At 40.2% G+C, this 24,753-nt stretch overlaps 1 protein-coding gene across 1 annotated transcript in view; it reads left to right on the forward strand.

Annotated features, from left to right (window-relative positions):
• slc16a10 (solute carrier family 16 member 10) overlaps nucleotides 1-24,753 on the forward strand; it is a 30,753-nt gene continuing 6,000 nt past the window's right edge. Inside the window, exons 1-5 of the mRNA XM_004566231.4 lie at nucleotides 1-535; nucleotides 16,488-16,632; nucleotides 18,230-18,653; nucleotides 23,918-24,061; nucleotides 24,355-24,583. Coding sequence (XP_004566288.1) covers nucleotides 181-535; nucleotides 16,488-16,632; nucleotides 18,230-18,653; nucleotides 23,918-24,061; nucleotides 24,355-24,583 — 1,297 coding nt within the window. The 5' untranslated portion in view covers nucleotides 1-180. The remainder of the gene's footprint in view (nucleotides 536-16,487; nucleotides 16,633-18,229; nucleotides 18,654-23,917; nucleotides 24,062-24,354; nucleotides 24,584-24,753) is intronic.

The following is a 24,753-nucleotide window of genomic DNA, read 5'->3' on the forward strand; positions in this document are numbered from 1 at the left end:
ATGCTGCAGTACCAGCATTACTGAAGCTACAGCCCCCGTCAATGGATAAAACTTTACCGTGCCCCCAAATCTCTGTCATATCCTGTGTCTGAATTTATTGACCTCCCCCTGCCAGCCTACGCGCAATACCTCCATACTTCAAAATCCGCAGTGCCTTTTTGACACATTATTTTAAAAAAAATGACAGAAGGGAACAATATGCCAGAAAACGATGCAGCCGCCGAGACACCAGCCGGCAGCGAACCCGCAAAGGAGAAGCGTCCAGTAGAGGAGCAGGATGGGGAGAAGGAGAAGACGGAGAATAAGGAGAACGGGGACAGCAAAGTGGATATCCCAGAGAAAAGCGAGGGTCCGGGAGCCAAGGAGGAGGTTGAGTTTGTGCACCCCGAGGGCGGCTGGGGATGGATGGTCATGCTGGCTTCCATGTGGTGCAACGGCTCGGTGTTTGGGATCCAGAACGCCTTCGGTGTAATGTATATCTACCTCCTGCAGGAATTTGGTAGCCCGGACGATAAAGACCTCCAATTCAGAACATGTGAGTATAGGCTAACCTGGCTGTATGAGTAAAAGTACCACATTAGTAAAGAATTATATATATGTTTAAATGTCATTTTTATGTCATGAGTGTGTATTATTATAGAAGAAAGGCGTGATGTAACCCCGCAAGATGAGTAACGGTCTTAAAGTAAGTGATGTCTTGCTCATGGGACAGTTTTAGTAATGGCGGGGAATTGAACCGACAACTTTCAAACCACCAACGAAGGTCTTCTCGAGAACAATTTCTTCGTAAAGACATAATAATTCTATAGCATCATATGTTTAACATTTAGCCCACTATAAAAACGTTAGCTAAGTTCAGCTAGCAAGTAATGTGTCGTTTCCTGGTGTGAGAGAAGGAAACGCATGCAGACAAAAGACAGTGCGGTTATATAGCACGGTTGTGGGGATAACGTTGCGAGCCTGGCGTCAAAGTTGTGACCTGGCACTCAGTGTGGTGATAATTCAAAAAAAAAAAACTGGGTTAAGTGTTTGTTATGGTTTGTGTCTAATCCCGAGGAGTCCTGGAAAGCTCTCAGCGTGCTCTCGGTGTGAAAGTACGGCAGAGAGTCGCTTTAAACCGCGAATGAAATACAGCTTGATACAGCTTGCTCCCAGCGGGGGACGGAGTATAGTTAATTATTTGAAAAGTCACTGAAGGGGAAACACAAATCAAAGTAGTAATTTCTTATACCATAGCGTGTACAAATACTCTTTTTTTTCTCACACGAATTCTCTTCTTGTCGTTCAGTCTAGTCAGCAGTCGGCATTATCGTACGAATTATGTAAAGCCTTACATGTTTTTCTGCATTAAACTAAAAGAACACCTTAAAAACATTGAATATTACACATAGCGGTGTGCCACACAGTCATGGCATAATCACATAGAGAATTTTTTTTGCGGTTTGTGTGTGTGTGTGTGTGTGAGAGAGAGAGAGAGACAGACAGAGGGACGGCTTACCACATGAATAATGGCCCTGTGCTGATTGTAACCACCTGTTGTTGGTATTGCTGTTTGGCAAATGAGCATGTAAGAGTAGTACTGCATGGGGGACCCATGTTTGTTGGTAGTCTGGGGCCTAGCTGTTCACCGACTCAATAGCTTCTTCTGCTGATCTCTGTGATTATTGCATTGGATTTTGTGTTGGTTGCAGCCAAGGTGGTTTGTACTATGGCTCTAACCCATTGCTTGCTTGGTGTGTTTTTTTTTCTTTTTTTTAAATGATCTGAAACATTTAATTAGATTTTTCATATGCACCAGTCATAGCACCATTACAGGGTTTGTGCCAGAAAAATTGTAAACCGCCAGGGCTTTTTTTAGTCCAGTGCAGTGTTCTGGGCCCCAGCCCAACATGGGGATGCTATTTTGACTTATATCACCCACCTAAAGGTGGTTGCACAGCAAGCATGGCAACAGCACTCCGCAGTGGTAGCATCTTCCCCCAGTAGGACAGTTGGTAATGAGCACAAAGATTTGCCTTCAAACTCCACAGATCCCATTGCAATTAAGCATCCTTGGGATGTGCTCCAACAAGCCTGATCCACAGAAGCCAAAATTATGCTCGCAGTGTGTGTTGATTCCCGATGCCACCATAGGACATCCTTAAATTTCCTGTGTCTATACCTAGACCTATTTACTCTGTTCTAAATCAGATGATACTTTTGTAAATTAGTTGCTTTTTCCTGTGGTATGGTTTTTCTTTCCACACAGAAAACTCCTAGCCAACCAAAGTGCATCACTACAAATTATTTGGCAACGTTCAATCTACTTATTGGCCAAATGTGTTTGGGGTAGTATCAACAAAAGTAAATACAGGGAAAATGTGCTGTATTCTGGACTAATGGAAAAAAAAACATGGAGAATTTACTGCAAATATTTATGTTTATTTGATAGATATTTCAGGATAAATGGTATGTAGCAGGCTGTTACTACGGTTTGTGTACTCTCCTGTGTACTTTCTTTTAAAGTGTCTTATAACCTTGGTTATATGAAAGTGCTAAGCTAAAACATGCACTGTACATTGGATAATTGGACTACATCGAGGTTAGATCGTATTCTTGTAATAAATCGCTCTTCAGCTTGTTTGGAACCAGGCTGAGACCACCCCTGGTGGTTGTTTTGGTCTGCACCTGAGTCCACCATCTACCATCAACAGACTAAACAGCACGTCCATACATAGGACAGAAGGAGAGGTGACCATCAATGATGTCAGCTGACAGCATAATGATTCAACGTAATAGCATGTGTTCACATTGAATGAGAGTTAGCAATGTATGAAAAACAATGTTGGTTAAGTATTAATTGAGTAATGCATTTCTTAAAGTTTTATGTATATTTTGTCTTTTACTATGCACACAGTTCACACACTGAATTTGTTAGCTAAATCTCTAATGAACTCTGGAAAATTAATAACACTAACAAGTATACTAACAAGTAACAACTACTTTATCCCCTATATATATATATATAACTTAACATTCAGACAGCACTAATAATTACTTCATTTTTCTATCCATTTGAGATTACAGTGCCTGACTGCCAGGATGTAAATTCTTGAGTTAGAAGTTTTAGTGAGGTCTTTCCTGCTTATTTTCGCTTCATGAGATGGACAGCATCCATTCTTTCCATTTTAATTCCCTGATCCTGTTTCTCAGAAAGAACACAAAGTACTGCTTCAAACTAGATGTTCACTCTTCAGCTTGCCTTCCTGTCGTGAGAACAGAACTAATGAGAATTAATGAGGCAGTTGAGTGGTTTTGAAGTTGGACATTGTCATAGAGGAAGTGCCAGAATGCTAAGAGAACGCATCTATAACAGTCAGGATACAAGTCTTCATAAACATCACAAATCCTTGAATGAGATCCCCTTCTTTCCCACATGAATATTTTTATCTGACTGAGCGTTAGAGGAAATGATGGAATTTAATTGACATGGAGGAAAATAGAATACTAAAATGAATTCCGTTGGATAGCTGGCTCTGTAATGGCTACTGAGTGTAGCGTGATTTGATCGTCTTAGTCTAGTTTCTGAGTCATTTTGGGGGAAGAACTGTAGCTGGGCAACGAATTTTATCAGATATATTAATAATGGTATTTCTAATATCTCATAATGAAAATGTAAAAAGTAAAGATGAGATGGAAGAAACACCCATCAGCCATTGTATGAGTGTTGCTTGTTGGCAACATAACAAGTCGTCTTCTCTGGCTGTGTAGACACTTTACTGCAGATACACTTTTCATCTCCCTGGTCAGGATTTTCCATGGAAATTTGCATCACTTGTTTACACGGACACTGCTGACATAGACTTTACTTTACTCAACTTTAGACAACAGTTTTACTTCCCAGCACAGTCCCTTGGATCTATTTTCTGTTTATCACTGGCTGTAATCACACATATGTGTATTTTTAGCAAGCTTTTCAAGCATTGCATAGCACACATTAAGAGTGCAAGTCACTGCCCCAAAAAAAAGAAAAGAAAAAAGAGTGCAAGTCATATAGAGAGCTTCATTTTAGCACAAGTGAAAGTTGCGACAAGATACTGATATGCAGTCTTGTCTTGGAGGGAGACATAGAACATGTAATAAATTACTCAACCCAAAATATGTACATGAATAAAAAATGATTGCCTGCTGTGAGTTAATTGGTTTTTATTGTTGCAATGAGAGATGGCAACACGTTGCTATTTACGTAGGTTCATTTCAGATCAGCATTTAAGGCTTGTACGTTTTGCAGTAATATTCTCTCCTCTGCTGTCTGTTTCACCGTGTGTGCTTATCTGTTTCGCTGTACACATGGAGTGGAGCAGATAAGACCATCAATATCATGGCCTGTGGTGCATGTCATACACAGAACACGAATACGATGTAACTGAAATGAATATATTAACTTATAAGCACGAATACTCAAAGATATTGAGTCAGTATTAGTCAGTATCTGATGTAGATTGGTGGGTTTAAAAAGCCGAATGGGTTAGACCTCCTTTCTGTTAAGACATTAACATTGTTTCTCATGTTTCAGTTTTATTGTGTTACTGGATACTTATTAGTTATTTTCATTTTCCTGTGAGTAAGACACTTTTTGATGGGACAGTTCAGAAGAAATACTTTAATGAACTTTTATTTTGATGATCACCAGGATATAAAAACTGCAGGTATTGATTCACCAATGAAGTCAAATAAAAATAAAAAAATCCTGAAAATGTTTGACTTTGAACCAAAAATAAGGCTTTAAAAAGCTTTTTTTAAAATTCTGTTTCCAAGGGGCGATCGTGGAAGGTTGCCAGTTCGAGCCCTGGCTCTGATAGTTGTGTCCTTGGGCAAGACACTTCACCCATTGCCTACTGGTGGTGGCCAGAGGGCCCGGTGGCGCCAGTGTCCAACATCCTCGCCTCTGTCAGTGCGCCCCAGGGCAGCTGTGGCTACAATGTATATTTCCATCACCAATGTGTGAATGGGTGGATGACTGAATGTAGTGTAAAGCGCTTTGGGGTCCACAGGGACTAAGTAAAGCGCTATACAAATACAGGCCATTTACTGTTTGAGTGCCATGGCTCTCCTTTATCTTATCTCTGATTTATCCCACTTCGGTACATTTTGAATGGGCATAATTACAGTCAATAAGACCCGAAGTAAAGATAACATAATAGGGAGAGATTGTTGCTGATTTACTGTTTTAACCTTGCCTATTAAAGCCTTCTGATAGGTAGTTTTACTCCTGTTCTTTATGGAGAATGCAGTACAAACAGTAAGTTTTTAATCCTCTAAGTTGACTGGGGAGTTGAAATGTAGGCAGTTCCACATTGAAAACCCCTCATGTGCCCTGTGCTTGGTGATTTGAGTGCAAAGACATACCAACGCACATGTTTGAACGTGTTTCTTTGTCTCACATTCAAGCTCCGATGCGGCTAAAACTGCATATGCCTTGAAACTGCACCTAAGATGAAAATAAATGTTCAGTTAAGGTCTGCAACTTAAAGCAATTATTAGGGCCAGTATTTGTCTGTTCACTTTAAGGACCATGATGGCCTGATTGCTGTAAACGGGTTGCTCTTGTTGGAATAATTAAATTCAGTTCAACTTAGTTTAGTTATATTTATATAGTGCCAAATCACAACAGTTTATATTGTAAGGTCTTTAACTTGTAAGTTTTAATTCTTCTAGGGTCTACATTAATAATAATAATAATTATTATTATAATAACAATAACAATCCCTGCTTGGAATAACTGAAAATACTGCGCATTTCTCTCTTTCCTTTCTGAGAAGAATGATCAAACATTACTGCCTATGAGTAAAACTATATTCTTTTCTGTGATGCAGGGTAATGTGTATGATTTCAGGTCGCATAATGTGTTTATCATGCGTGCTAACATATTAATTTGAATTTGTAGCTGTAGTTCCTATGGTCTGATCTACTACCAATTTACCAGAAATTATCTGCTGGGCATTCATGAATTTCTTAAATAGGGATATATATTCCATAAAGAGCAAGTTTCCAATAGCTGAAATCTTCAGCTAGTAGCTGTTTGTTGGTGCCAAAGATAACGCGCTGCAAAGCTCGGAAATTGTCACAGTCAACCAATCACAATGCATTATGTTGGGGTGGGAAGGTCAAGGCTCTATGCTGGTTCCCTCCCTGTGAAAATGCCAGATGGGGTTATTCTTGAGCCTCGTGCCAAAAGCCACTTGGTTGTTGTCTACTGTCAGACCTGCCAAAGAACTTTGGACTAAACACAGAGTTTTTTGATACCTTGATTGTGTTGTTTTGATGACTCTGAAGTAATCAAAACAACATGTATTTAATTGACATTAAAATGTCAATAACAAGACATTATGTGAGCATATTTTGGCTGAATATTGTTTTGACTGTGTATGAAAGGAAAAAATAAAGAGATTGATGGTGCAGTAAAGGATAAAATATTGTTTTAGTATCAGTGCGTGGGAGAGTAAAGCAATGTCAGTGCTTTCACCAACATTAGATCAAGTGTTTTTTGAGTGTGTTAGATCAGTTAACAGTAACTATGACTCCCTTGTACATTAACAGGAATTTGGTTTCCCTCAGTTATAGGGCAGCAGAACTGACTGAAGAGGGATCAGAACACGGGGGAAAGACTATATTAGGACTTTTCACTGCTTGGCTGCTGTCTGCCTTGTACTGAGGGCAAAGTGTTCAGTTGATGTTGAGTTTATTCTGTCAGCAGTCAGGCTTACTATATTGCTGCTTTAGCAGTAATTTACTGTCACATGATGTTTTATGCAAGGGTTTGTTTTGTGAAGTAGACACGTTTCACTAGTTGAAAATGAACTGTTTTAAGTTTATTTTTTTAATTCAAATACCTAAAAGGTTATGGATAATGGATTTCCGATTGAATAATATGCTCAGATGGCTCCTGAAGGAGATGAGACAATTGTCAGTTAAATATTTATCTACAACTACAGGCTCACATGAATGTAACATGCCCAACCAAGTTTACAAGCACTTTTAAAAAGCATAATTGATTGATCTTCATGGGTAACTTGGTTCAAAATAAAACAAAATGACTCAGATGGAATGGCTCCACAAAACCTTGACAAGTTTTAATCATAGACTGGTTAATATTTGACAGGCCGTTTGATTTCAGGCGTGTGTAAGCTTGGGTCTGAGTAGGTGAAGGTTGTCAAGAGATAAAGTCTCGAGAAGATAAACATGCTGGAGGCAGAGCCCACTTCAGTGGCACCAGGACAAATTGTTTGGCCCCCTGCACATGACACGCAGGGGACCAGCCCCTCAGACCACAGCCTGAGGGGCTGGATGTGAACTAATGGCTGTGATGTCCTTGCTCTTGGGCAATGTCAGACTGATTAACAGCAGGCAATCCCTGTGTCACTGCACCAAGATTAGGTCTTGAAACAGTCAGTCTTTATGGTCTCACTCAACCACGTCTAATTGACACAATGTGGAGGTGTTACAGTGCATGACAAGTATGAAAATGCGTTATTTTTACAGGGCAAAAGAGGGAATAAGAGGGAATAAATATCAGAAACAAAATTCTAAGTGGCACCTTCCTGTTTTGAAGGAAAAACAGAGTTGGGATAATGGTATAGTATCCTATAGTACTATCCTATGGTGACTAATATCCCCAAAAAGCTACTGAAGCTCTCAGTAGCCCTCTAGCCTAAGCATGGCATGGGGTACTCTTTGATTTGTTTACTGTCTCCTGCATCCGTTCATTTCATCGACCATGGATAAAATTAACTTTGCACAAAGACCACTGTGAACTAATTAGGAACATCGAACATCACAGGCAGCACCGGCAAAAACCACACTGCCACTATAATAAGATTCACAGGTACATGATCGGTCTGGTCTCCATGTGTCTCTAAGCAGCCATGGTAACCATAGAAAACAGCATGGCCATTATATCACAGTGCTCATATATTTCTCAGGACAAGATTTTAATACGTTTCTCTGTTGCCTCTTTTATCATTACAGATATTATGGATTGATGTGGGTTTTTATTATGTACATACATGTAATTTTTATTATTTTACAATAAAATAAATTATTATTGAAATAAATATTTATTTTAGATCAAGTTTATATGGCATCAACAAATGTTTAAACTTGGGACTGACTTAAAATAAAGTATCTATAGTTTTGTGGTTACTTTTTGTTTCTTTCTTAATACTAACACTATTGTTAGTTACTACAAAAAATCTCATATTTTTAAAGGCAAAGTAGGTTTCTCTGCTGTTTTCAGTTTACTTTTTTTGTTAGTAACACATAGCTAGCTTAGCTAGCATGGTTTTGGAGGGAACTTTTTAGTAAACAAACATAAAATCACAATAGCTTGACACAGATGATAGCTGTATCTGTCATTGTCTTGCTCAAGGCCAATGAAAAGAAACCTTGTGGGGTAATTTAGCCGTAGCCCTTTACAAAAAAAGTACTGATGGAGCAACTGCAGAGTGCATGGAACAATAAGTATTTTATTCAAATTCTCAACAAACACATATTTAAGTACAACAAATCCTCTGATTTACCACAAGATACATAACATGTTAGTCAAAAACACCTTCCGATGGATACATTTTGAAGGTACAGATAATGGCAGTTCTAGGTTAAGTGTTGGCCTTTCTGTGAAACAAGAAGCTGGAGATAAGGGGACTTGGGGAGGAGTGTATGTATTCAAGCTGTTGTTTGCAACACTATACAGTGAGCTTAAAAAAGGGGGTGGACAAAAAGCTCCCCCAATCACCAGCTTGTTCTGACACACCACCCCTTTTTGCTTCCCTCTAACATGAAACACAACTCCCATTTAACATTTTTCATATGGACTTCTAGTATCTGCTGCAGAGGGAAGTCATTCCAAGCATGCATATGATGTGCTTTTTTATGCACAGCCATAAATCGCTCTGCAGCTGCTCCCCAAGTTTTTCCTGTGTCATCAGACAGACCTTTTCACTTCCTGCAGTGTGAGAGGCCAGAAAACACACAAATGATTTGAGTGGGTTGCAAACACACAAAAAACACTTCCCCCTTCTCCACAGTTTCCAGTGGAACTGCCCAATACAAATGGCTTCCAGCTGCTGTAAACTGGAATTGCTATATCCTTGTTGCAGACCCAGATGTTTGACTGCGGCACTAAGAGGCCCTGATTAGGGTTATGACTGGGGTCTTTGTGACTGATCGGCACCAGTTGAAAAGTCATTCTGTAACAGTATTACACAGTAAGACCCCTTTAATTCAGCAGGAGTTGTAAGGAGTCTCCCTCATCTCTTTTCCAGCTATCCTGTCCTCTAATTTCTATTCTTTTTTGCTGAAACTTAATTTATACATTTTACAATTTTTTAAATTAATTTAAAAAGATAACACAGTCTTAAGCAGCTGTTATACATTTGTGGGCCAAGCTCCTCTGATTCTGATGCAATCTAGGTATGTGAACCTGTTGTTGTGTCTAGACTTTATTTAACAGATGTAGCAGTGATTAAAACCAACCAACCAAACCAATGGAGGATACTATCCAGTGTATCCTCCATTGTAATACAGTGGGGCAAAAAAGTAGTTAGTCAGCCACCGATTGTGCAAGTTCCCCCACCTAAAATGATGACAGAGGTCAGTAATTTGCACCAGAGATACACTTCAACTGTGAGAGACAGAATGTGAAAAAAAATCCATGAATCCACATGGTAGGATTTGTAAAGAATTTATACGTAAATCCGGGTGGAAAATAAGTATTTGGTCAATAACAAAAATACAACTCAATACTTTGTAACATAACCTTTGTTGGCAATAACAGAGGTCAAACGTTTACTATAGGTCTTTACCAGGTTTGCACACACAGTAGCTGGTATTTTGGCCCATTCCTCCATGCAGATCTTCTCGAGAGCAGTGATGTTTTGGGGCTGTCGCTGAGCAACACGGACTTTCAACTCCCGCCACAGATTTTCTATGGGGTTGAGGTCTGGAGACTGGCTAGGCCACTCCAGGACTTTCAAATACTTCTTACGGAGCCACTCCTTTGTTGCCCGGGCGGTGTGTTTTGGATCATTGTCATGTTGGAAGACCCAGCCTCGTTTCATCTTCAAAGTTCTCACTGATGGAAGGAGGTTTTGGCTCAAAATCTCACGATACATGGCCCCATTCATTCTGTCCTTAACACGGATCAGTCGTCCTGTCCCCTTGGCAGAAAAACAGCCCCATAGCATGATGTTTCCACCCCCATGCTTCACAGTAGGTATGGTGTTCTTGGGATGCAACTCAGTATTCTTCTTCCTCCAAACACGACGAGTTGAGTTTATACCAAAAAGTTCTACTTTGGTTTCATCTGACCACATGACATTCTCCCAATCCTCTGCTGTATCATCCATGTGCTCTCTGGCAAACTTCAGACGGGCCTGGACATGCACTGGCTTCAGCAGCGGAACACGTCTGGCACTGCGGGATTTGATTCCCTGCCGTTGTAGTGTGTTACTGATGGTGACCTTTGTTACTTTGGTCCCAGCTCTCTGCAGGTCATTCACCAGGTCCCCCCGTGTGGTTCTGGGATCTTTGCTCACCGTTCTCATGATCATTTTGACCCCACGGGATGAGATCTTGCGTGGAGCCCCAGATCGAGGGAGATTATCAGTGGTCTTGTATGTCTTCCATTTTCTGATGATTGCTCCCACAGTTGATTTTTTCACACCAAGCTGCTTGCCTATTGTAGATTCACTCTTCCCAGTCTGGTGCAGGTCTACAATACTTTTCCTGGTGTCCTTCGAAAGCTCTTTGGTCTTGGCCATGGCAGAGTTTGGAGTCTGACTGTTTGAGGCTGTGGACAGGTGTCTTTCATACAGATGATGAGTTCAAACAGGTGCCATTCATACAGGTAACGAGTGGGGGACAGAAAAGCTTCTTACAGAAGACGTTACAGGTCTGTGAGAGCCAGAGATTTTCCTTGTTTGAGGTGACCAAATACTTATTTTCCACCCTGATTTATGAATAAATTCTTTACAAATCCTACCATGTGAATTCATGGATTTTTTTTCACATTCTGTCTCTCACAGTTGAAGTGTACCTCTGGTGCAAATTACTGACCTCTGTCATCATTTTAAGTGGGGGAACTTGCACAATCGGTGGCTGACTAAATACTTTTTTGCCCCACTGTAAAAGAAATAAAGTGTCATAATTAGTCTCTTAGGGTAACTCCACAGAATTTATACATGTCGATTACAGTTCCTCTTAAAAAAGATTTCTGTTGCTTCCTTTTAATTCAAATAAAATGCCTACTCCAGACCAAATAATCAGAGAAGTGAGAAATTGTGTCATGGAAACAGAATAAACACCAACACTAACTTCAGCACGTCTTTGGTACACTAAATTTTAATTTGAGAACTCTTGCATGCTCTACAATCCCAAGTTCATCCACCGTCTCAAAAAGGTTTTTATAGGTTTCTTCTTTTGAGGCCAGCCTTCTGATTGGATGCCCATGAACCATCTTGAGGATATCCCCTCTTGACGATGTCATAGAGATCCAAAAGTATTCAAAATCATTTAAAATATTGAAAACTATTTAAATGGGCAGTATGTTGCCTCAAGAAGGTCCTGGGTTCGAATCCACCATCGGGGCCTTTCATTGTGGAGTTTGGATAGTCTCTCTGTATATGCATGGGTTCTGTCCAGGTACTCCAGCTTTCTCCCACAGCCCAAGACATGCAGTTAGTGGGGTTAGGTTAACTGTTAGTTCCGAATGACTGTTAGTGTGTATGGCTGTCTGTCTCTCTGTTTCAAGAGATGCAAACAACATGCTTTATTTGCATGTTGTTGTTTTTCCTTTTCTTTTTAAGGAGCTTGAAAAGAAAACCTTCAAGGGGCCTAAAAAAGTTTCAAGAAAGCTCCTTTGATTACTATGACCTGGATGACTGAGAACCTACACAGACTTTTCTTTTTTTTTCCTTTTAGATATAATTATTTGAGATTAGCATTAGGAAGCAAAGCTGGGAGGATGTGAATCGAGTGCAGTTAGCTGGGAAGTATGTGGGTCACTAAAACATATTCACTGCACTTAGTTGGCATTTCTTAACTTCCCTTTTCCTTTTTCTTCCCCCGGCTCTCAATGCTGTCGTCAGAGAAGAATGTGCTCTGCCTTGTGGGAGGCAACTGTGCGTTCAGTGCAGCAGGGTCCACTTCCTGAGCCCTGGTCAGCGAGTCCAAATGTCTGATAGTGAGCTGGCTGTGAGGCTGCTGGGTATAGACAGCTGCAGGATTTAAGGCCACTGCTCTGCTTAGTTTCTTCTGTCTGGGAGATTAAGGAGCCTGGATGTAACTACAGTACATGAAAGGCTAGGTGTTTCTAGCCAGCTAATAGCTTATCAGATTGAAGTGGCTGTGTGGATGTTAGACCACACAATTATCAACAGGTCCAACTGAATTGTTTTTGCATATCATTTAGTCCTTTGGAATTTAAACAGAACAACTTGTGGTCTGTATGTTGTCTCTCAGAAGAACTGAGCTATTCTAGTATTCTACTTTGTAATTAAGTACAGTAATTAATAGTTGCACATGGTGAAGAAGTGAAATGTTAAATATTTCTAACAGTGGTTTATTTAGCATAACTGCCGATGGTTATTGCATTTGAAGAAAAAACAGAGCACCACCTACAGAGTCTTAAATTGGATTCAGGAGGGGCTCTCTCCTCCACAGCCGCTGCTCCTCCACATGAAAAGGAACTAGGTGAGGTGGTTCAGGCATCTGACAAGGATGGCTCCTTGACGCCTCCTGGGTGAGGTGTTCCAGGCATGTTCCAACGGGAGGAGGCCCTGGGGTAGAACCAAAACACGCTAGAGAAATCTCTTGTCTGGTTTGTGAACGCCTTGGTGTTGCCCTGGACAAGTGGAAGAAAATGGATGAATGGAAACACTGTCCAGTAATAGCTCTAACTAACATGTTACCTGTATCAGGTTATCATAAAATCTTGATTCCCGGTGGTTACCTTTTTAATATTTTCCACCGTTCACTGAACTGCCAACTGAATCTGAAAAAACAGCTACTATTATTTTGTCTCCAAAACTTTTACATAGTGTGATCTCTAAAGTTAAACCTGGGTTTGGGTGTACTTTCATGGAATACCAGTTTGTACCTTTATCTCCACCAGCACCAATAAAAGAAACGGTGATGTACCCAGCAAAACAAGAGCTCTTGGAAAGTGAAGTGAAATAATGATGATGGCCTGATCACAATGTTGGGGCGTGCTGGGTGTTTTTATATATATATATATATCTATATATATATATATATATATATATATATTTAAAGCCATTAAAGTCAATACTACGTCATGGTAACAAACACTTTTGCATTGGTGCTGTGTTGATACAGGGGGACATCTGGTCTTGTTTTTGGTTTGTTGGCCGTGAGAGCATTTTAGTCGCTAAAACCTTTTTCCTCCTCACTTTGTGTTCATTATAGTGGAACAGCCTGGGACTTCGGGGTAAGTTGTAAGTGGTCTATAGTGTTAAATGAAGCCTGTCTTCATTCTCCATGCTTCAACTAGACATTGGTAACATCTGAGCATCTTTGGTCAACAGATTCCTAGAACGTGCCATAGAGATGTTCTGTTTGTTTAATTACCTGAGCAAGTCTTGTGCTACCTCAATACTGCAAAATGCCTCATCCATTAGATGCTTTTGTTAATTTTGGTTATAAGATAACTCTTCAGATAGCTTTTTTAAATGCAAACCCTTTGAATTTATTCATACATTTAAGTAAAGTCTTCAGTGCTCCGTTTGTGGCATTCAGTGCAGTGATCTCACTTGATGTTTCATAGAAATTAGGATTAAAGAGATAGATAAATATATTTGTTTTAAGGAAGGAAAATAAAGAAAAATGACATGAACTTATAAACGTACATGCTATAGCTAAACTTGTCAGCACATAGCACAGGGGATGTTTAATTATAATTAATGGGTAAACAGTGGTAATTATTTGTCAGTACTTGAAACAAAGTTAAGAAACTTTTTAAAAATAATTTTAAAGTAATGACTAAACGGCCAAAATATTCGAAATTATTACATTTATTGAGCCGTTAAGCTAGTCAGTTAATAGTTAGCTTGAAATATTAGAAATTAGAGTTAAAACTGCACAAATGCATAATTGAGCATAACAAAAAAACACTGACATTTCAGTTATTGTTCAATGTTATTATTGACAGGTCCAACTGAATTGTCTTTCAAAACCCTCTTTCAAAACAACACGTGATGCATGGTGTCATTACTGAAGTTCTTGGGGTCGTTAGGGAAAATCAGGCAAGAATGCCCAAAGTAGTTACCTCAAATGATACACAGGCTTTCTGAGTTTTAAAATATGCAGTTTTCTGTGGATAACAGGTGTATTATGCAGTTTCCTAGGTCTCAAGGTTCAGTTGTTGTGGGGTGACTGGGTTCAGAGTTGGGGGGGGTTCCAGCGAAGCAGACGGATGACTTAGGGAAACTCGTCTGCTAGTATTTAAAGCAGTGCCCGTAGCTAGAGGTGGATGTCACTGGGACACAGAGAATCCTGATTTTACATCGTTTTTAATCTAGAATTTCTCTTGTCTGAAGCATAAATGCTTTTAAATCAAGACAGCCAGAAGAGCACAACAGCAATTTCCTGTTGCTTTTGAAGGATTCTTGCTTCTTCTCGTTCACTGGCATTTATTAGAGTGAACATTTTCTGACTTACTGTGTTGTCTGGAATAACTCTAAAGAAGCTTTGGGAGTTCCCCCGAATGATAAAGACTATGTGTTCCTCTGACTTTCGGTCCATCCTTGTTATCAGAGTTTTAATTTGTACTTTGGTTTATGACGGAATGGCTGTAAAACTGATATAGAACCTAACAACATAAGTGCGTTTAGTGTTTACAACATTAATCCTTACTTGACAAATATCTAAACTATCATGGTGAATTACTGTTGTGTAAAAAAGTGACTGTGATAAGAAATAAAATGAAAATAACTGTTTCCACATTTCGCAGGGACCACTAGGTAATAAACAACTGTGGACAGTTTGATTTAAACAATGAGCAATAAAGCCTCTCAGTTGCTGGCTGACTGTAAACTCTTGGCACACTGAAATAAACACGTCTCCTCAAGTGTGACTTTAAAAAGGGAGAAGCTGGTGACAGTGTTGTCCAGATTAATCCTAAAATCACAACCACACTGGTGTTTTTCTTTGGAACTTCATAGCATCTGTTTCATTTGGAAACCTGAGATTGCTTAATACTCTGCCAGCATGGGGTGAGGTGAGGAGAATAAAATCCCAGCAACAACCCTGAAACTTGACACAAGGGTTTCCTGTTAGTCGTGTAAAAAAACAGACAACAAAAGCATTCCAGCTCCAGTTGGTCTTTTCCCACAAGTTTCACCTGACTTAGCTTCAGAGTCAACAACTTTTTATATGGCTTGTGTCACATGTGCTGACCTGTTGTTCACCTGAAGGCATTTCTGGTCTCTATTGTTATCTGGTATTGGATGTGTGATGTCTTAAAGAGAAAGTTCCCAGTTCCCAGCAGTCTTTTGTACAAAAACATGTCACTCTCGCCTTTTTCCCTATAGTCATGACAAACACACTAACAGAATAGCTTTGTTCACAGCAATTCTTATTTACCTTTTAAGGGGCCTTGGTATAGTCCATTCATTGTCTAAAACAAATTTTTTTGGCTTTCCCCCTGCATTAAAATGAACTTTCTTCTCATTGGCTGGCTTTTGCAAAGAAACAGTTTGAACAGCAGGTGAGTAGGTCTTGCACAGCCGGTAGCACAAGACTTGCTCAGGTAATCTGAGATGACCATGTTATGATTGTCCCCCCTCACTGATGCCAGTTAGAGTAAACTTGAACCTTTGGCTCACAGGTATGACTTACTAACGACCTCAGTATTTGAAAATTAATAATAATGTATTTTGTATCTTGTGTGTTCTGTCACCAAATGGTTTATTTGCTTCTTTTCCATCTACGAAGGAAATCATACGAGGAATGTGTAAATGTATAGACTATGTACGTAAGAAGCATTTGTAAAGCCCGAGTTCAGTAGATTCAAATACAAAGTACAGCAGGAGTAAAATGGCCAAGATGTAAAAAAGGGAACTCATGACGTTGGTAAGGCATGTGATGACTGGTTGCCTAGTAAGCTGTACAGTCTGTGTGTATCCTTGAGTAAATGTGTGCATCGATACAGAAACAATAGTGTTCTGTTATTGCAACATGACCCTTTGTTTAGCGGTTAGTGTCTGTAGTGTAAAGTATTTTCCTGGAGACAGTTGTGCAAGGTGTTTTTTTCCTTCCCTGTATCTACTATTGTGGGGTCTACCTTACAATATAAAGCACCTTGAGGCAACTGTTGTTGTAATTTGCCGCTATATAAATAATATTGAATTGAATTGAATTCAACTGAATTGAATTGAAATATAATAGAATCATGACATTCATTCTGTCTTCCCACTGTGTGTCTCCTGCAGCATGGGTGGGCTCCCTCTCCATGGGCATGATCTTCTTCTGCTCTCCCATCGTCAGCATATTCACCGACATGCTCGGCTGCAGAATTGTTGCAGTGGGTGGTGCTGCTGTGGGTCTGGTCGGCCTACTGGGTAGCTCCTATGTCACGTAAGGAAGTTTTCCAACTCACAACTGCATAAGAATTTTTTTTAAATTTCTTAAGATAGCATGCTTTTGCTTTATGTATAATTCTTTTGTAGCACCTTTTAACTGTTATTTAACTTTGCACATACAGGCAAAACCTTAGTATTATAGGATATCAGGCCTGTCTCGCTTCACTTTTTTGTCACATGACAAAATATGCATACAGTGTTTTCCACTGAAAAAGATTGTATTTGGGGCAGTAACAAGGCACCCATGATTTCTTATATGGTTTCCACAACTATAATATATCATGCTTTTTAGAAACTTCTAAGTTAACATTTTGGGCTGCATGTTGTGAGGGCAAAATGCATAGACACATGCTAACTAGTACTAAGTAACAAATGAAATACAGGACATTCACTCATCTAAAGTCAAACGCAAATGTCTTGGATGCACTGTATCTTGCAGCACAACACATTTACCCTAAATATCAAATACCAATATCACAAACATAGTGAAGAGGTCAAACTCAGTGACTCTGTTCACTTGGCGAAACTTTCAAAATGAGAGCAAGGGGACTGTACTGTAGTCCTGTTGGTTAATTGAATGGTAAAAATAAAAATAAAAATCAGTGTAACTGTGTGGTCTGCCTGATTTTATTTGATCAATTCGATGAGTCAGTTTGATCTCCCAAAACAAAACATTTTATATAAAATGATGACTTCATGGTAAAAATGACCTAGAATCTCATTGTGGCCTACAAGTGAGGAAACACTCACACAGTCATATGTGGTTCAAGCAACGCAACAAGTGCAACGCACACACTTTATCACTAGAGTAAGCAATAAAACTGCTGAATTACAGGTGGTCAAATGACAGAAACTGTGGTCAGGAAGCTAAGTTCTCAGGGTGCAGACTTACTATGTGACTGCTATTGGCACTTAGATATTTATTTAAGCCAAACAGAACTTTGAAACTCACTGTGTGCAAAACCATTTCCAAAAACGCTAGGCCCCTGTATAAAATGTAAGTAAAAAGAGAATGCAGTGATTGGCAAAGCTCATAAACCTATAAAATATTTTATTAACAGTGGAACTAAGAACATGTACTATTTTAAGGAAAAGGCATGTGGTCATTTTGAATTTGGTGGCAGCAACATGCTGTCTGTCAGTTTTCATGAAATAGTAAAATGACTTAGTTTAAACAATTGATAACTTTTATAGTTATGAGTCACTGACAATGTAAACCAATATGCACCATCGGTTAGAATGTGTCATAATGTGTTAAAAATATTTAAACTAATTATTTGTTGTCACTGAAGTTATAGCAAATTAACTTAATGTGAGAACGAGTTAGGAGACTTACTCTGTATTTGATTTATGTGAATGAGAATTGTGTTACTGCGTTGCATTTGATTTAACCTAATACGTGATAAAGCTTCTTGAAACAAAAATCTGTATCGTAATTTAAACAACGTTTTTTTGGACCTTTAAAGACATTTGACATCTTATTTTATAGTTGCTGCTGCTAAGAACTGATTCTTTTCTGGGAAATATCTTGCAGATGAATTGGCAACTCTGAATGAATCGACTGTACACTGATGTTATTTATTTGCTCCTAGGTCCCTGGACCTCATGTACTTCACATACGGCATTGTGTTCTCCTGCGGCTGCTCTTTCGCCTACCAGCCAAGCCTGGTCATCCTTGGCCATTACTTTAAGAAGCGCCTTGGCCTCGTAAATGGTATTGTAACAGCCGGCAGCAGCGTCTTCACGATCGCTATGCCCTTTGTGCTGTCAGCCTTACTGAAAAACATAGGCCTATACTCCACCCTGCGTGTCCTCTGCATCCTCATGCTTGTGCTGATGCTGGCTGGCTTCACTTACAAGCCCCTGCTGCCGGTCAAACCGAAAGACTCCCAAACAGGCAGCTCACACCTAAAACAGATTTTCAACGTCAATATCTGGAAGTCGTGGGGATATCGCATCTGGGCCTTCGGCATTCCCGCTGCCCTCTATGGCTACTTTGTGCCTTATGTTCATCTGGTAAGTACTTATCACTTCTTTCATCTGCTGTGCTAATAATATTTATGCTGGCATTCATACTTACTGTTTGTGTATGTGCCGTTCACTCCCCTCCAAACAAGGGGTTGGTAATGATCCATTTGACATATGGGAGCATGCCAATTCCAAGATTCCACAGTGTGATTTTGCAACTATCCTACTCCTTGGTTCTGGATCTCATTATTGGCATGGTTAACAAGGAATAAGGGTGAGAGGTTAGCTAGCTTCAACAGCACAGTCATCAAAACTCATAACAGCTATGTGAATAACAGAACTGTGAAAGGGGAGAGGAAGGGAAGTTGAAACCATGGCAGGATCTTCCAGACATTCAGCGGTGGCACAGAGTGTTACTGTCTTTTAATATTTTGCTTTTTGGCAACTGTGATAAATTAAAAATTTTATTTAAGGGAGGATGCAAAAGGAGACAGAAAAACACATCATTTGAGAACGTTTCCAGAGTTCCATCACGTGCACCAGTGTTATATCAGACGAATTTTCTCCAAGTGTGCACTTCAATATCACTATAATCCCAAGGACAAAACATCTAAACGCAAGCTAGACAGCTAAGTGCATGCTGAAGATGCATGGGACAGGATAGGAGAGCCAGCTCTTCAAGACAAGACTCAGCTGAACATCTGCACCCAAACAGAGAGAGGGCACTCCTTTGAGAATTCTAATGTTCACAGTTTGGAAACATGGTTTGAGAGAAGAGTCATCATTAGACTATCAGTCATTCTAATATGTGTGTGTGTAATATGTGGCTGTAATAATTCACATGATGGCAGGGTGGAGCAGTGTCGCACAAAGAGTTCACACCTCGCCTCGTGAGACCCTTAATGATTTGAAATGATGGGGATTCCAGTAGAAATGTTGGTGCTTTGCGCACGGCTTATTTGGCACGATACAAATGCACAAAAGTGGCACAAAGATTACAGTTTTACTATTGCAGGCTTTTCTTGACACCGAATTATCCTTGCTGTGCATGACGTGTCCATACCACCGTTGGCGTGCTTCCCTCATCATCTTTTCGATTGGGGCAACTCTGAGTCATTTTCAAACATCTTCATTTGTCACACAATCCGGGCGGGTTAAGCCCAGACATCCACCTGAGCATCTTCATCTCCATGGAGGATCTGCTCGTGTTTCTTGGTGGCTGGCCAGCATTCCGCTCCATATAGGGCCACCGGCCATAAGACTGTCTTGTAGATCTTGGCTTTAAGGTGTTCAGGCATCCTCTTATCGCACAGGATGCCGGTGGATTTACGCCATTTAAGCCATGCTGTGTTGACTCGTGAGCACACATCCGGGAGAGTCTCGCCGTCCGCCGAGACCAGGGACCTGAGATATTTGAATTGGGCCGTCTTCTTTAACTCCTGGCCGTCGATCTGGATCAATCCCAGGATCTGAGGGCCACATTCTAGGTATTCCGTTTTCTTGGTGTTCAGGTGCATTCCACTTTCTTTCAGCTGATCCTTCCATTCCTGCGACTGCTCTTGTAGAGGCAGGCGGTCTGGGTCTGCGAGTGCCACATCGTCTGCGTAAAGGAGGGTCCAAGGTATTGGTTATTGTAATGCTGTGTTCATGCAGAGGATGAACAGCAGGGCTGAGCTTTGGTGGACGCCTAAACGGTGGTGAGGTCTCCCTGCATTATAATGTTTTTAAAAAAATATTTACCTGCACTGCAGAGCCATGGGTCCATCAGCGCAATGCAATTACATTGATGTATGCAATTAAAATGAACACAAGGCCAAATTACTTAAGATGGCGCATTTAAAGAATAGCTCAACAAACACAGTTTGCTAATGTATTTGTGCACAATCCTGAAATATAAATTGGAATTTATTTGTAATAAAGGTCTCTGTGTGTAATTGTGACATGGTCCACTTATGGTCAATTTTGGGCTACTTTTACATATTATATTTTACTAGATATTTAGTTCACCTTTCTTAATACAATGATACTTTTCTAGAGCCATTTTGAAATATAACTATTCAGTGCTTTCAACAACATAAATACAATATAGTGTGACTCTACAGCATTGGCAAAGAGCCCTGACTCTCAAAGACAGACATATTAAAAACAAAACAAAACATGATTAAAGAAAATCAGTCTCGGCAGGTAGATGTCAGCTGATTTTGTAGTGTGGGTTGCCTGGCTCTTTTTTCACCACAACAACTTCCTAGTTCCTCATGTGTTCATTATTTAGCTGTGTGGTCCTGGTGAATGTGGCATAATATGGAAGGAGGATTTAATCTGCAGTTCCGTAAACATGTGTCGCTTTCCCTAAATCAGTGTTTATTTCTGCTTTAAGATAGGAAACTTTGAGCTTAGAGACAACGTCTTGGGAGGGCTGCAGAAGGGGAGCCTGTATGTACTGGAAAGACTCAGGAGATGCCTGTTTATTTGGAGACGGTGACTTTGTTATTGGAGGGAGATCAGAGTGTCCTGTGGATCAATGCCTGTGTTTTCCCAACACTTCTCATGTCTGCTACACAGACTGGGATAACACTTGGATCTGGCTGAAGCCTCAGCACCAGCACTGGACTAACAGCCTCGGCAGCCATTCTTCCCCACTACCTGCACCTAAAGCCCCAGCCCTGTGGGATGGAAAAGCAGAAAAACATGTGTCCAGCAGCATATTGTTCGGCTTGTTGGAACGGAGTCCTGTCAGATCCTCCAAACAGCTGTATACTTTTTATTTTTTTATAGTGTCTATTTCCTTGAGCAAAGTGCTGAGCGCGGCCTTTTGAAATAGCCTTGCCCTAGTACCACGTATGTTTTTCATCTTGCTTACCTCTTTACTTAAAGAGTAAAGTCCAGTTCTCAACTTATTGCTGATTAGAGAAAAAAGAAGTTGCCTTTGTGTTTGCTCTGTAAATGGCTTGATAAAAGGTATGCTATTGCTTTGCCAAGTGCAAAGTGGGAAAGGAATTTGTGAAAATTATGCAACTTGCTGAAGGCCAATATGTTAGAAAGTTTGATCTTATCATCAAGACAGATAATCCATGTCCTCCCTTTCCTGAATCAACATAATTGAATCATGGAACACCATAAAGGACCATTCAGAGCCGTACTTTTCTTCAGATAGCTGTGTCTACTTTTAAAATAAGCTTGTTTCATTTTTTTAATGAGGAGCACCTGCAGGGCTGCAGTGTGTGGGCTGGATGTTTGATGATCATTACACATCTGCGAGAGAGTAGGAGAACGACAGCACTTGGGAAGGTTGGGTTGGTGCACTGGGGCTCTAAAGGGGAAAACTCTCCCTATAATTGAAATGTATTTTGTGTTAAGGTGCTCTAGTTTGTTACCTTGCTAAATCCACCAACTATAGATTTCTTTGTTAGACATCTGAACTAGTCATAAGTAGCAGCTCAGGTTATTGAGAACTTCAGTGATTGTTATGCTTAATATAATGTCATCAGCTATGCATGCTGGGTGAGAATTTATGAGATGAACCACTTTATTTTTCTTTACATTTATATATCGGTTGGAGCAGGAAGCTTTGAAAATGTAACCTAACCTGATAATGTGGGAATGAGTCAGATAGGGAATATCTAAAAAAAGATCCACGATCATTTACCAGCTATATAGCTGTGAACAAAGGATCTTTGTTTGACTGATAGTTCGCTGGTATCATAAATCTCATCATGGCAGTGAGTAGGTGATGCTAGGTTGTAACTCATACACTTCCATATTATCTTACATATTTGCTATATGACTCTCTTGGTCTGCTTTTCCTGACTGAACCACATTCTCCATAAGGTATTCACTACTGTATGACACATGAGGAATATCAATCACCTTCAGAAGGCTAGGCTGAAGCAATAAATTTCAACAATTATCAACTGTCCACTGGTTTATGTCTGATAATGTGATCGTGTGATTGAGGGAGCAGCACGTTTGTCACGTGAACCTTCCAAGCAGAATTCTAGGTGGCAAAGTTCAAGATACATCTAACTTCACTTTAAAACTATCCTCCCTCTGGTCAGCCTCAACTGAGTGTGTGTATCATAAGTTAATCTCCTGACACTTATACAAACAAACAAAGATGTGTGTAGCATTGCTTCTTGGATGTAAGACTTCCTAAAGACAGAGCATGTTGTTGTACATTGGCAAAGAATGTAAGTCTCCCAGAAAGTGTAGGGGGTGATGGTGATGGGTCTATACATCAGCAGACTGCAGGTCCTTTGAAGAGGTCTGCTGCACATTGCCTGGAGGTAGAAACACAGCAGGCCCCTCTTTCTCTTCTCGGTCCTCACAGATTAATGCTTAGCAGTAGGAATGACGTGGCTACAGGAGATAATGTGGAAAGCCAACATCTGGACAGTGTAAACTAGAAAACGGCATTCGCTGGAAGCTGAAATACAAATGAGCACTGAAATATGGACAAGCTAGATAAAAGGATCTGATGATATGATAACAACAAACTGACCTGTTGCCTGAAATATGGCTGCTGTCATATAAATAAAAGGATTTGTAAAACCGGACATTTTTTTGAACCCAGTTCTGCAAAACCATTCAACCCCAGATTTCTGAAAAACGCATGCAGAATGTGAAGTAAAAGATACATTGAGTGAAAAATTTAGTGAATTTTCCCTCTCTTCATTCAACTATATGCATCCACAGGAGTGCAGCGCAGTGCTGACAGACTTATAAAAAACAAAGACCACACCAGGTGTCACTCCTGTCAACCAAGAACAGAAAACTGATGCTACAGGTTGGCAGAGTCACCTTTTATCATCAAACTGGTTTCTCAAACATGCCAATGAGTTCACTGTACTCAAATGGCTTCCTCAGCCACCTCCTCCTAATCCAATAGAGCACCTTTAGGATGAGGTAGCACAGGGGATTTGCATTATGGATGTACAGCCAACAAATCTGCAGCAACTGTGCGATGCTGTCGAGGCAACAAGGACCAAAATCTCTGAGGAATATTTGCAGCACCTTGGTAAACCTTTGCCATGAAGAATTTAAGTAATCCTAAGGCAAAAGGAGGTACAACCCGGTACCAGAAAGGTGTACCTACTTAAGTGTCCAGTGAGGTTAGATCTCAGGCAAATATCTTCATGTAGTTAACACACAAATCCACAATGACTAAGCAAAGAGCACTGTCCAATGAGGTTTTAGTCAGTGGTTGCAGTTTCACAGTTTTTATTGTAATTCTTTGTGCTGTACTGTGTATCATATAACTGCAGTAAACTAAAGAAATGAAACAGCTGTGTTCATCTTTCATTTACTGTCCACAGATGAAACACGTGGAGGAGCGTTTTGGAAAAGACACCAATAAGGAAGTTTTGCTCATGTGCATTGGTATAACATCTGGCATTGGCCGACTGATCTTCGGCATAGTGGCGGATTACATTAACGGAGTCAACAAAGTGTTCCTGCAAGTGAGTGTGTGGCCTAAACAGTCGTGTAAGCAGATTTACATTGTCTGAATGCAGAAGTTCTGACCATTAAAAATTCTCTGAAATAGCATTTTAGGGATCATGTGAGGATCATAGCACAGTGAGACCTTTAAGCCAGTTAAAGGTCTTACAATAGGGGGTGAAGATTTAACATTACATGAGCCTTCTCGTGTAACGTTAAAGTAAAATGAGGGGTTTCTTTTGGTTTTGCATCCAATCTGAATATATAGAGTGTACTAAACCATAACAATTAACAAAATAATCTCTCTACTTAGGTGGCGTCCTTCTTCGTCATCGGTCTCATGTCCATGATGATCCCCCTGTGCAATGTGTTTGGCGGGCTTATCGCAGTGTGTCTGCTGATGGGACTGTTTGACGGCTGCTTCATCTGCATCATGGCACCTATCGCCTTTGAGTTGGTTGGAGCCAAAGATGTGTCCCAGGCCATTGGCTTCCTGCTAGGCCTGATGTCTGTGCCCATGACTGTGGGGCCCCCTATTGCAGGTAAAGCAGGAGTTAACTGAAATTTGTGATCATGCTCAGGTAACCCCTGAACATATGACACATGCCCACACTAAACTGATGATCTAATAATATGGCAGTTTAGTCATTTTGGATCCTTGGCCTTAACTAGCTTCAAAAATCTAGCACATGCATACTTTTATATATAAGCC

Source organism: Maylandia zebra, linkage group LG15 (assembly GCF_041146795.1).
Source record: "Maylandia zebra isolate NMK-2024a linkage group LG15, Mzebra_GT3a, whole genome shotgun sequence".
NCBI lineage: Eukaryota > Metazoa > Chordata > Actinopteri > Cichliformes > Cichlidae > Maylandia > Maylandia zebra.